The 13,451-nt window shown below is 28.2% G+C and overlaps 1 protein-coding gene across 1 annotated transcript; it reads left to right on the forward strand.

Annotated features, from left to right (window-relative positions):
- Window positions 1-5,772: 5,772 nt before the first annotated feature.
- Window positions 5,773-7,199, forward strand: LOC134828536 (sulfotransferase 1 family member D1-like). Its single transcript, XM_063841515.1, has 2 exons — window positions 5,773-6,641; window positions 7,061-7,199. The coding sequence occupies exons 1-2, from the start codon at window positions 5,773-5,775 to the stop codon at window positions 7,197-7,199; spliced, it is 1,008 nt and encodes a 335-aa protein (XP_063697585.1).
- The last annotated feature ends 6,252 nt before the right edge of the window (window positions 7,200-13,451 follow it).

Below are 13,451 nucleotides of genomic sequence, written 5' to 3' on the forward strand. Positions count from 1 at the left end.
TGCATATTATTATGCTTATTTTTTTTTCTTACTACCACTACAAAGCAAAATATATATTGGAAAAATATTCCATTTTGCAATCCAATGACATAACTTTCGCTTTTCATACAAAAACCCACAACTATTCCATTCAACAATACGAACCTTAATTAGCGGTGGCATACATACCTCCTTGCACAATTGTACCCCGAATGCCGTAAAGAAGAACATAAAACACATCATTCATCATGATGTTACTTTTAATTTAAATTATTTTCGTCAGCTTACGGAATTTCTTGCAAATATCACACGCCATAAAGTGTCTGTCTCTAAGGCATGTTCACCTCTTCTTCTCCTCCTTCCATCCACTGCTCTCTCTCTCTCTCTGTGAAGTAAATTTATTCATTATAATAAAAACAACAAAAAAAATCTGAACTACTGTGTACGTAAAACATAAATAATGCAGTTTACTAACAAAAACAACAACAACAACAACAAGACGATGTCTGAAAGTTCCATGGTTGCTGCTGCTTTTGCTGCATGTCTGCATAATCAAATCAAATTCATCTGACCCAAATTTTCTTCTCTCTTACATGTCTTGCCACGTACACGTACTTCGGGTACTTTTTTATTATTATTATTAAATAAATATTAAAATGCACAGAAAATTTTACTTCCTACTTTGTGTAAGCAACATACACACATTACAATTGAGTGTTTGTCTTATAACTGTTTTGTATTATTACATGAGAGAATTATTATTTCATGTTAGAGCATAACTTGGTATATTGGTTGAATGTACTTTGTTCAGTGGCGGATTTGCAAATTTTTGGCACTAAATGTTTTTGAAAAAAAAAAAAAAATGGAAAAAGTTATCCTATAATACTGAATTTCGGTATCCTGATCACATCACCCGATATCAGCATTTCATCGAAACTGCTAAGAAAAAAAAAAATGAGGGTCTATACCGAAACTTCCAACTAAGTATTAAAGACTTTAGATTTTTCTTATGAGATTTTTTGATGGTTTTGTGTTAGTTAGGCCTAAAATAGTCCAAAAAACCTAAATTTAAAATTCTAGAACGAACCAAACGGATTTTAGACATTTTTTAGTGCATTTGGGTATATTCAAGTACCTCTTCGACATACCCAATCTCACTAAAAATACATAGAAACACTTTGGTTCGTTCTAGAATTTTAAATTTAGGTTTTTTGGACTACTTTAGGCCTAAATAACACAAAACCATCAAAAAATCTCATGCCATTTTTTTTTCGATGAAATGCTGAAATCGGGTGATGTGTGATAGAAGTTTGAGCCTTTTTTAGACCCTCAGGTTTCAAAGTTTTCTTAACAGCTTTCCATTTTTTGTATTTTTTTTTTCGAAAAATTCCTTTTAGAAGAGTGAAAAATAGATTTTCAGTCAAAAATTTATCAAGTTTTTACTCTTTTAAAAGAAGTTATCCAAAAAAAACAAGAAAAGAATGGAAAACTGCTAAGAAAATTTTTATAGGCTTTTATTTTAGACCCTGAGGGTCTATAAAAAAGGTCTAAACTTCCGATTAGGTATTAAAGACGATTTTTCTTATTCATTTACTCCTCATTTCACATTTTCGTACTCCTTACTTTAAAATTTTATACATCTCATAACCCAAAGTTCAATTCACTGAGCTTTATTGACAAGTCGAGTTTATAACCGCATTTTTTCTTCGAAATGCGGTAAGAAATTCGTTTGATATAATTGCTTGGTTTGAATCAATTGGAATAAATTTTTGTTTAAAAAATGGTGAAATCCGTCACTGACTTTATGTACGAATCTGTATATTTGCACAAGTTAACGACAAACAACGAATCAGACAACAATGTTGGGTATTTTGTTGGTTTTTTTCGCACATTATTATTATTTAACTTTTTCCCTCTCAGCAGTCAGTGATTTATAAAGCGTTATGAATTTGGTCATTTCTTTCACGAATGGAATGTCACGCAACGCTGAACGTGCTGGGGGTGAAGACGAGTCATATTCAAATGACCTCTTCTCAGGAAGTTACACTATTCTGCACACACTTCCTTTTGAATTTCTTTCACGTGTTTTAATCAAAATCTTTGTGTTTTTTTTTTCGAATAGACTGAAGCTAAGATTCAAAAGAACGAACACGTTTTGAAAAAAAAAATGGTTCCCCTTCAAAAATCACAATCATTATCATTTAGTCATTCAGTGCTTTGTTCTAAAACTTACCTGAAGAATACTTTATTCACATGTACAAAAGACTTATCGCCAAGCAATTCACTTCCTGTCCATCCAAGTCATAGGCGTATCGATACGTAAATAAGACGACTTCTCGCAGAGAAATCTGCGTCACGGTTACATAACTTTATAAATTGTATTTACGATCTTGGTTGATTCTGTTCTAAATAGTTTTTTTGTGTTGTTTCGGATTATTTAGAAGTAATTATTAACAAGAGGCGTGCAAATGACGATTCCATTGTTTTTGCGGTACAATACCGATCGATGGAAACAGTGATGGATTATAAGAATTTTTTTTAAATTTGGCGCCAAAAATGATTTTTTAAATTTCATGGATAAGGCCGCTCCAAATTTTTTTCGAACTTTTTGTCCCAAAAAGTTTTTTTCGAAATGGGGGGGACAACAAAAAAAAAGATTTGAAATATTTATTCATACAAAATGACAAAATATAAACATTTTTTTGTCATTAATCAATATTTTAGTAGTTTTTAAGGTATCTATATTGAGAAGTTCTTATTTAAAATTGATTCAGAGAATTTCAACTTAAAAATTGAAAAAAAAAAAATCATAAAAAAATCTTTTAAAAAAATTTAAAAACATAAATTTAATGATTTTCAAAAAAAAACCTTAGAGAAGAAAATTCTTAGAGAAAAAAATATCATTTTCAATACAAAAGTTAAAAAAAATAATAAAAAAATTTTTTTTTTGAAAACTTTTTGAAAAATTATGAAAATAGACCAAAAAACAGTCATGTTTGATGAAATTTTTATTTTTTTTTTTATTTTGCCCCATTGGATTTCCGGCTTTTGAAATGGGGCATGGGACAAAAAGTTCAAAAAAAATTTGGAGCGGCCTAAGGTTCGATAATAAATTTGAAATTTTATAAATTAAGTTAATAAATTATAAAAATTTAGTCAATTAATTAAATAAATTAAAAATTATTAATAATTTATTTTATTATTAATTTAACGAATTAAAAATTTAATTAATTAATTAAATTATTTTATTAAATTAATTAATAAAAATTTTTATTGAATTTTAATAAATAATTTTTTTTTAATAAAATTTAAGTAAAAACGATTTTTTAGAAATTTTCTAATAATTTGTTTTTGGTAAAATTTTTTTCAAAATTTCAAAAATTTAAATTTATAAATTTAAAAATATATAAAATAAATAAATAGTGAATTTAATTAATTTTTAAATTTTTTTTCCTTAAAATTTGACAAAAATTAGACTTAACATTAAAACAAAAAAAATTACATAATTTTTTTAAAAATTTTTTATGGAGTATAAACCTTTAATTTCAATAGTATACCAAAAATGGTTCCTTACACCCCTGACTTGACCTAAGATCGCAAGTCACAAAATTTAAGTAAATATTATTGAATCATCTTTGATGTTTTTAGACAAAAAAAAAATGTATCACATCCCGGAAACAACTTAATTTTTTTTTCTCGTCGTCTATTGTTTGTTTTTTGACTTTGGTCCGTTCTAAATAAAACTAATTAATTCCAGCTGGCAAAGTCCTCTTTCGCTTTGTTTCAGCAATTTTTCTATTTTTTCGGATCATGAACGATAAACATTGATAATTTTTTTTTGTTTATTTATGTTTGAAGATATAATAAAGTGATGCTTTACATGTGCATCGCGTTTCGTCTTACAAAATTTTAATGGATTTTTTAATATTTTTGTTTTGTTTACAGATTTTTTTTTTGGAATAATTATCATCGACGAGGCAGAAATTTCTGAGGGAGAGACGAGACGTCGTTTTGATGATCCACAAACAAAACGATTGTTATTAGAACTGTTTTATCGCTTCTGTTCTCATTTTTTTCATGTATTGTATACAAAACAACATATATCATCTTACATAAAAATTTTTATCAAAAAGCGCATGGTAGCGCATAGCAACGAATGTTAAAGGCGATCACGATGACGATGAATGTCTCTTATTATTTTTTTCCAGATTGTGGCAGAATGGCAGCAAAAAAAGGGATCGAATTTCGCACATTTTTGCCTTGTCTTGTTCTTGTGGAAAGAACGCGCGTGTGGCGATAAAAAGTGCAAATCAGCAAAAAAAATTGCTTTGTTCCTTGGACAGTTGCTCATTTCTTGAGTTCTTTGGATCGATTGACAGATGATGGTAAGTCCAGCTGGATTTCACATTTTTATTTCTTTTAAGGGTCGTGAAATTGATTTTCAGCTTTTTTATTCCTTGATCCATTTGAAAAAGACAAAGTCCAATGCGACAAAAAATTTTTTGAAAAAGGCTGTTTTCGGTATTTTATAGCTGATTTTTTGTTTAACAAAAAAAAAGTATTTTAAGATGCTTGAAAAAAAATAAATAAAATATAAAATCAACAAAAATATCAATATTTTTAATTAAAAAAATTGTTAAAATTATTAAATTTTTTTCTTATTTTTTTTTTATTTTTTAAACAATTTTTTTCAATTTAATTTAATTTTTTTTTATTTAATATTTTTTTTTGAAAAAAATTGATATAAAAATAAAAAAAAAATTAAAACTAAAAATATAAAAAAAATAAAACTAAGAAATTTTCAATAGTTAAAAAAAAATACTTGAATTATTTAAATAAATTATTATTTAAAAAATGTAAAAAAATAATTTGAATATTTTTTTTTAATTATTAAAAATTTATTAGATTTATTTATTATTCATTTTATTTTTAATAAATTTTTTTGAAAAAAAATTGATATATTTAAATTAAAAAAAAAATTGGAGTCATAAATTAGGACTTGAATGAAACGTGAAATTCAAATTCAAACAAATTAGGATGAAAACCATTAATTTCAATAAATTTTTAAAGGAAATTGAGACAAAACGATGTGAAGCAAAGTTACATCATTTCAACTTCACGTTCATTCAATTAATCTCTGAGACCTCAACTAAAAGACGACACCGAACAATAAAAAAATACGAACGCATGCAAATTTTTTGTACACAAACAATGTACAATTGCGGAAATGAATAATTTTCTAAGACAAATCTGTATTTTACGCAAAAGACATTTTTTGTTTGTACGAACGTGTTGGAGCCAGCATGTGATGAGATAACTCTCGTTTTATGAAAGGGCAATAAGAAATTTCAAATAATTTATTTTTTCGTGAATTATGTAAGAATTTACATCAATTTACACACTTTTGTGTCACTTTTTATCGGATGTAATCACGAAAGAAATCGAAAGTTACTTTTTCAATGTTCAGACAAAGTCGATAGAAAGCCGAAAAATATCAAATGCAGTTATTTATTCGTTGAGCCCTGCATTAAAGACCGGTTAAACATGTCTCGATTTCGTGTGTTTTTCGTTTATTGGATGGATTTTTAATAGATTTTAAGGTGAAATTGCTTCAAATCAACGTAAAAGTGACCAATGTTGAACGTGTTTAGTATCAATTAGTGCCCTTTCGTTATGATAACCGAATTATTTTAGAAATCTCGCGTTATATTATAAATAAGATGCATAAAATAGACAAAAGTTTCATTTGTTTACCTGCTTCCGGTTCGATCGCACTCTCTCAGGTACTTCAAGATGGAACTCCTATCGGAAGAAATTCACACGGAAAACAACAAACAATCTGTCAACTGGAAAATCAACAAGTTACGATGGAAAAATCCGCCTGTCACGCCTCTCGGTCCCGATCACAAGTACCAAGATGTCTGTCTCCCGGCTCAGTACAAAGATTTCGCCGTTAAAATCAGAAATTTTGAAGTTCGCCCCGATGACGTCTTTGTCTTTGGATATCCCAAAAGCGGCACCACATGGACTCAAGAGATGGTCTGGCTCATAAATAACAATTGTGACTTCCGAAAAGCTAAAAAAGTGTCTCAACTCTTCCGTTTCCCGTTACTTGAGTTACTTGCCATGGTTCCGTCACCACAAAATAGCGCCGATTTGTTCGACGAAATTAATAAATTGCCATCGCCGCGTCATTTGAAGTCACATTTACCAATCAGTATGTTGCCGGAAAAATTGTGGGATGTAAAACCGAAAATTGTGCATATCACGAGGAACCCTAAGGATGCAGCGATTTCTTTGTATCATCATTACGTGCATTTGCATGGATATTTGGGGACAAAAGAGGAGTTTTTGAATCTTTATTTGGAAGGACATGTCTTTTATGGGCCTTTTACGACACAAATTAATGAATTTATGCAGTTGAAAGAGGCGAATAAGGTGCCGTTCATTCATTTTATTAATTATGAAGACATGCGAAAGGATTTGAGAGCAGTCATTAGATCTACGGCGAAATTTTTGGAGAAAGAAATAACGGATGAACAAGTTGAAGAACTTTTTAAACATTTGCAAGTTGATGAAATGAGGAATAATCCGTCGTGTAATCAGGATGACTTGGTTTTTATGTCTTCGACGCTTTTTAATTCGCCGGATCCGAATTTTTCGTAAGTAATTTTTTAAAAATAATTTTTAATAAATTTAAAAAAATTAATTATTTAATTTAATTTAATTTAATTTTTAATTAATTAATTAATTTAATTTAATTTAATTTAATTTAATTTAATTTTTTTTTAATTTAATTTAATTTTTTAATTTTTATTTAATTTAATTTAATTTAATTTATTTAAAATTTCTCAGTTTCTTATTTAATTTATTTGGATTTTTTTTTTAGTTTCTTTTTAATTTTTTAAATTTTTTTTTTTTTTTATTTTTTTTTCTTAAATTAATATTTTTAATTTATAATAAATTTTTACTTAAAATAATTTTTAAAAATTATTAAAATTAATTTAATTTGTTTATTTTAATTAATTTAATTTTTTTATATTTATTTATTTTTATATTAATTTAATTTTATTTTTTTTAGATTTATTCGACGGGCAAAAGTCGACGCTTTCAAAGATGAAATGTCGGATGACATTCAAGGCAAATTTGATGACATAATTGTGCAAAAGATGGGAGGCCTCAATATTTATGCGAACGAAAAACGAGGAACTGGGCGATAAATTATTTTTAAAAAAATCATAAAATTAATTTAAAAATTAAAATAAAATTCCCTTTAAAAAATATAAATTATCGCTTCAATAACTTTCTCATTCAAAATACCATGACGTCAAATTTTTAGCACGACAATTATTCCTTCGACGACGACGACGACAAAACAATTAAACAACCCATCCCTGTTTTGATTTGACGAAGAAGACCCACGCAGCTTTAACACACATTTCCGTTCCGATGTGACATCAAGTCAAGTTTTTTTTTCTCACACACAGGTTTTTTTCCGTCATTCGAACCGAAAAGCCGTAGAATTGTCAATTCTTTGCGCTACAAGTCAGTTCGACGGGAAGAGAATCGTATAGAAGATAGATGATGAACAATGGATGATTTTGTGTGTGACTTGTACCGTTTGAGTAAGTTTCTTGCCGGAGCAAAAATGACGACTGAGGCATATTTATTTAAATCATCAAGCAAAACAACACTTCCGCTGTTGTTGAATTACTTTTTTCGTTAGCGTAGCAGTGCTAAAAAAAAGATTTGTTTTCTTGTCGAGTGACGGAGAAGATGATGGATTTGAAGTTGGAGTGGCGAGACGAGAGTTTAAAAAGATTACTCTGGACTTTTGTTTTGTTTTTTGAGTTAATGAAAGGAAATGAGGATTTAGTCACAGATTAGTTTTGCTTTTGGAGTTTGTGGCAAAATTAAGTGGAACAACTGCGAGTATTTCGAAACAAATTATTTAAAGCGATTTATGGATTTACAAGAGAAATGAGAATGGCTGTTGAAGTACGCGAAAGTATCAAGTTTAGTGACATAATAATAATCTTACGGGGCATTATATCAATTTGAGATCATGAAACTAATTGAAGGGAAATTAAGATTAAAGCCGAGTCATCATTAACGAGAGGTATACCTTATAAGGAAACATAAAAAGTCTTGGTCTTTGGCAACACGCAAATCACTTGACAACTCAATCGCAGCACTCATCTTGTTGAACTCATTCGCTCCCTTATAAAAAAAACGAGTGAGGCGCTCGGTTATATAGGTCGGAAGGAGACTCAATTTTGCTTTGTGAATCAGCAAGAGTGTATTGAAGTACACTCGCTGTTTCACATCCAGCAGATTCGTATCCCGCAGCATTGATTCAACGTTGGATCTGTTGTCCCTCAAGAGAATTGCGCGCAATGCACGGTTGCAGAGTATTTGCAGCTTTTTCTACGTCTCGTCAGTTGCCAGGAATAAGATGCTACTGCAATAGTCAATGTGTGGTTGCAGCAAGGTCTTGTAAAGTAGCAGCTTGGTGTCTTTATCAAGTTTCTTCTTCATCCTGCCTATGAAGTATGATTTCTTGGCTACTTTCTTCATGACGAACTCAGCATTTTCTTTGAAGTCAAGTTTTTGATCCAATATGGCGCCCAAGTACTTCTTTTTGTCGATCTCTCATGAGAAGCAATTTTATGAGTTGAGACTCTTGGAAAATAAAAAAAAGTTAATTAGTTTTGCGGAAAATTTCAAAATTTATAGTAGAAAATTTTTGAAAAGATAAAGATATTAAAGTGATCTTTTTCAGATCTCTTTAAAAGATCATTAATCCTTAACTTAAAGATTAATTCTCATCAAACAAGTCTAAAAATAGATGTAAAAACTCAAAAAGCAATAAATAACTCTGCAACTTACAAGAAGCTATAACTTGCACCTTTAACACTCACTGCCGCAATTTCAATTAAAAATGTAAATCCACTTGCTACAATCAATTCTAAAACTAGAAATCTGTTAGAACTCAAGCCATAATCAAGTCAGCAAGTCGTCAGCAAATTACTCACATAAATCAACGACAACAATCTGTCAATAAAAATACAATTTCTCGTGTTAAACATTTTTACTTTGTCTCAAAATCCACTGAATTTCATATACATTTCTTACCTCTTTTCTGCCGTTCATTCCGCATGTAGGCGTCCGATGCCTGATGTCCGTACATTCATTTTTTTTTAATATAATGCAAATCCGGAAATTGTTACAGCGCGCCTTATACAATACACACGAAGGTACACGAAAAAATTACACAATTGGAATACATTTGAATTCAAATCGTACCTTTTCGATTTTTTTTTTTATTTTATTATGACTTTTGATCTAGTCTACTTAACGAAACTAACGAACGAAAAATAAAACGTTTTCTTTCACGTTTCGATATCGATTTTATTGGATCAGTGCTACTTGTATTGTTTTCTGTCAATTTTTGTCGTGTCGTGACTTTATTGTGTCACCTCTTTTTTTCATTTTTTTTTTCTTCTTCCTCGTTCGATGGTGAGAGGAGAAGAAAGCTCCGTGGCATTTCACGGCGATTAGATGTGCAGTAGACTGTGAAATGGATCAAAACAATCAGCTTAAGTAGCTGTTCAAATATTTGGGATCCTTTGGGTTATTAAAAAAAATATTCATAAAAATGATTCATCGTTCACTGTAAAAAATTCATGTTTCGAAAAGACAAAATATTGAAGATATGGAAATTAGGAAGATTAGGTACAAACTCAGATTGTACATTGGGGTAATATTTTAGAATGTGAAGTGGGTTGGAGCTCAAAAATGAGCATTGGGACATTTTAGAATGTGCAATGGGGCAAAATTTTAGAATTTGCATTAGGTCAAAATTTTTAAAATGTGCATTGGGGTAAAATTTGAAAATTTGCATTAGATAAAGTTTCAAAATGTGAATTAGATTGAAGTTTCAAAATGTGAACTGGGGCATCATTTTAGAATGTGCATTGGGACATTCAAATTTTATCCCAATGCCCATTCTGAAGTTTTGCCCCAAGGCACAATCTGAAATTTCAACCCAATCTACATTTTATGATTTTGCCCCAATGTACAATTAAGGATATCAACCCAATGCGCAGTCTTAACTTTTTTGCCCCAAAGCACATTTAAAAATTACAACCCAGTTCACATTCTTAAATCTTGCCCCAATGCACAATATTTTTTTTTGTTCTACCAATTTTAGTAAATTTTCATATCTCGCGTATTTTTTAGCTTACGAGACAAGTCGAGAGACATGAATTTTTTATAGCATTGGAATTCGTGCAACCTTCTCAGCATGATTTTTATTAAATTTCATCAAAATTCGAACAATAAAAGGAAGAAAATGAACCAAAAACAGAACGAAAGATGATCTTTAATTTATTATTTAATTCCTTATGTCTCTCGCTGCGTTCACTCGACATTCTTTTTGACTAAAATCGAAGATTTTTGTGATTGAGAGGAACACCTGCTCGCACGCGAAAAAATATGACACACTCAAATATAGAAGAAAATAAATCATGAAAGGAGGAAGAAAGACAAATTTTTGTTTATTTATAGAAAATTCATTGCTTTGACTTTTCAAACAAAACAAAAATCACGAGAAAAAAAGGGAAAAGTCATTAAATAACAAATTTTCATCTCATAATTATTGTTAATGATAGATGAAAAATATTTGGCATAGATCCCAAGAAACGAACGAAATTTTTACAGGTGCATTGTTTCTGATCACTCGTTCGAGATTACCTAATAATAGTAACTCTTTGCGCGAAATCAAGAGTGCATTGCCTTGTGTTTCCAAAAAAACTACAAATTTTGCGGAAAATCACAGAAATTTCATCGTTTCGAGTGTGTTCCGTTTGTGAAAGGGCGATCAATTACGAAAAAACACATTCGTTGTTTATATTTAGACGTTCTGAGGTGCATTTAAATTCATTTTTCTTTATGACTCGAGAATGCAGTCGTCTCTTGCACTGGATGTAAATGTTTTCTTGTGTGATGTTAGTCAGTTGATGAAGTCAAAATATTTATTTTTAGCATATTTTAAAGAGTTGTCTATGACATTTGTGTTGTTTTATTATTAATTTTACTCGAAAAAAAAAGAATAATTTTGAAATATGCGGAAGTGTGGCGTGCGTTTTTCGGTTAGCAGTCCATTAATTTAGACTCGAGAGGAAATATTTTGTTATTTTTTTGAACATGAGACCGGCGAAAGTGAAGCTGGTTTGTGTCAAGAAAAAAAATTGTGAAACTTCGGAAATTGTTGATTCTGGCAATTATTAAAAAATTATTCAAAATAAATAAATAAAAAGAAAAAAATAGAAAATGATTAAAAATTGTATTAAAAAATTTTTAAATTAAAAAATAAATTGCGACAAAATTGATAAAAATAAAAATTAACTTTTTAGTTATTTGACGTTTTAAATTAAAAAATTACTAAAATCAATAGAAAACTTATCATTAATTTCCTATAAAATTTTTTTTATAATAATTTTTTTTAATATTTTTTAATTTAAATAATTTAGAAAAAGTTATTTATTTCCGAAAAAAATTATTGATAAAAAAAATTTAAACAATTTTTTCATTCAAAGAAATTGAATTCGGACAATTATGAAAAAACAGACTTCATTTCATTAAAAATTTAATTAATTAATTTAATTAAATAATTTTAAAAAATGTGTCAAAAAACATGTGTAAAATATGTAAGAGAGCTTTTTTGCATAAAAATAATTATTTTACGTCTTAAAAAATTATTTTGAATTTTTTTTTCAATTTATTAATTGAATATAATTATTAATTTTTATTAAATTAATTAAAAAATAATTATTTTCAAAAAATAAAAAAAATAAATAAATAAAACTTATTATTTCGATAGAATGAAAAATAATAATTTTTTTACTAATTTTTAAAGAAAAAAAAAATAAACTTTTAATTAATTTTATAAAAAATTATTATTAGTTTAAAAATTTAAAACAAAAAAAAAATTAAAATTAAAAAAATTTAATTAAAAAATTAAAAATTAAAATAAATAAAAAATAATAATGAGAAAGAAAAAAAAATAAAAATTAAATTTTGAAAAATTATTTTAAAAAGAACAACACAAAAAAAAAATTATAAATTTAGTATTTAAAATATTTTTAAAATATTCTGAGGCGCTACAATTTCTTTAAAAAGATTTTTTTATTTATTGTTTGACGATTAATTCATTTCTCGCAAAATTCCTTTTAAACTAAATTGAGACGAAACGATAAAAAATTGTATTGTCAAACAATTGCTTCTTGATTGTTATCTAATACCTCCTACAAAAACTTTTCTATTGATCCCCAAGAAATTTTTGCATTATGATCAAATAAAAATGTGTGTGCAATAAAATTCGGTCAGATTTCCGAAAAAAAAAACACACAGATCAAAATCTTTATTTCCCAGAAATTTATTAACTTCTTTTATTCTCGCAATAAAAATACGAGAGTTCATAATTGTTCCTGCTTCCAAAAAGAGAAAAATTAACAAAAAAAAATCTAAACACAATAAAACTGACAAAAGGTACTTCTGGCATGTCAAAATTCGATCCTCCTTCACTTTAATTTCCATTGTGCGTCGAAAAAGTTTATTTAACAAATTTTTTGTGTTGTTGTTGTTGCTCACTTACAGAAAAATTGACAATAAATACTTAATAAATGGCATCACTTAATAAAATACACATTTAGAGCAATTTTACAGGACCAAAAAAAAAGTTTGCGTGTAAAATGTGTGTCAAGGACATGTCAGGAAACTTGACACCTTGCTCACGTTTTTTCTTTTTTTTTTTTGGTTCAAAAAATAATAAATTTGTTCAAAAAAAATTAGATGCTTACCTAAAAACGTACCCTGCTCAAGTTATAATTAACGACAATTATTTCGATCGAATCCATCAAAAATTAAAAAAAAAATGTTAAAAGGGACATGATCGAAATTTGTTTTCGTGTCGAATGACTTCGAACGTACACAAGATGTAATAAATCATAAAATTCTTCTAGTTTTTGACGGAAAAAAAATTGTTAATGACTTTAAACAAAATTTCATAATAAATATAATAATAATAAATGAAAAGGGATCGTTTTTTGTACAAAACTGTGTTTAAAATTGTGTCTATCCATCCAGGCATCTTGAAAAAAAAAATTAAAAAAAAATGAAGAATTTATGAGCATTTATAATGCTCTTTTCTTCATAATTTATAATAATTTTTTATGAATGAGTAGATGAATGAAAAAAAAATATTAATAATAATTACTTTGAAGATCTTTTTTGATCCTGTGCAACAGAGAGAAAGAGACAAACTTGTCTACGGGAGACGAAACGGACGTTAAGTGGTATTATGTGAGTTTCTTGGAAATTGTTACACTCCGCATTGAAGAGTAAAACGAGTAAAAGACGGATTTGTTTGTGTAAATGTTTGAGGATTTGTGACGAGAAGAGTATAATTT

This window comes from Culicoides brevitarsis, chromosome 2 (genome assembly GCF_036172545.1).
Source record: "Culicoides brevitarsis isolate CSIRO-B50_1 chromosome 2, AGI_CSIRO_Cbre_v1, whole genome shotgun sequence".
NCBI lineage: Eukaryota > Metazoa > Arthropoda > Insecta > Diptera > Ceratopogonidae > Culicoides > Culicoides brevitarsis.

Excerpts from the sequence above, each read along its gene's own strand:
- LOC134828536 (XM_063841515.1), top strand. The coding sequence starts at position 5,773 with ATGGAACTCCTATCGGAAGAAATTCACACGGAAAACAACAAACAATCT. Across the intron at positions 6,642-7,060 it reads TCGCCGGATCCGAATTTTTC|ATTTATTCGACGGGCAAAAG; the intron begins GTAAGTAATTTT and ends TATTTTTTTTAG.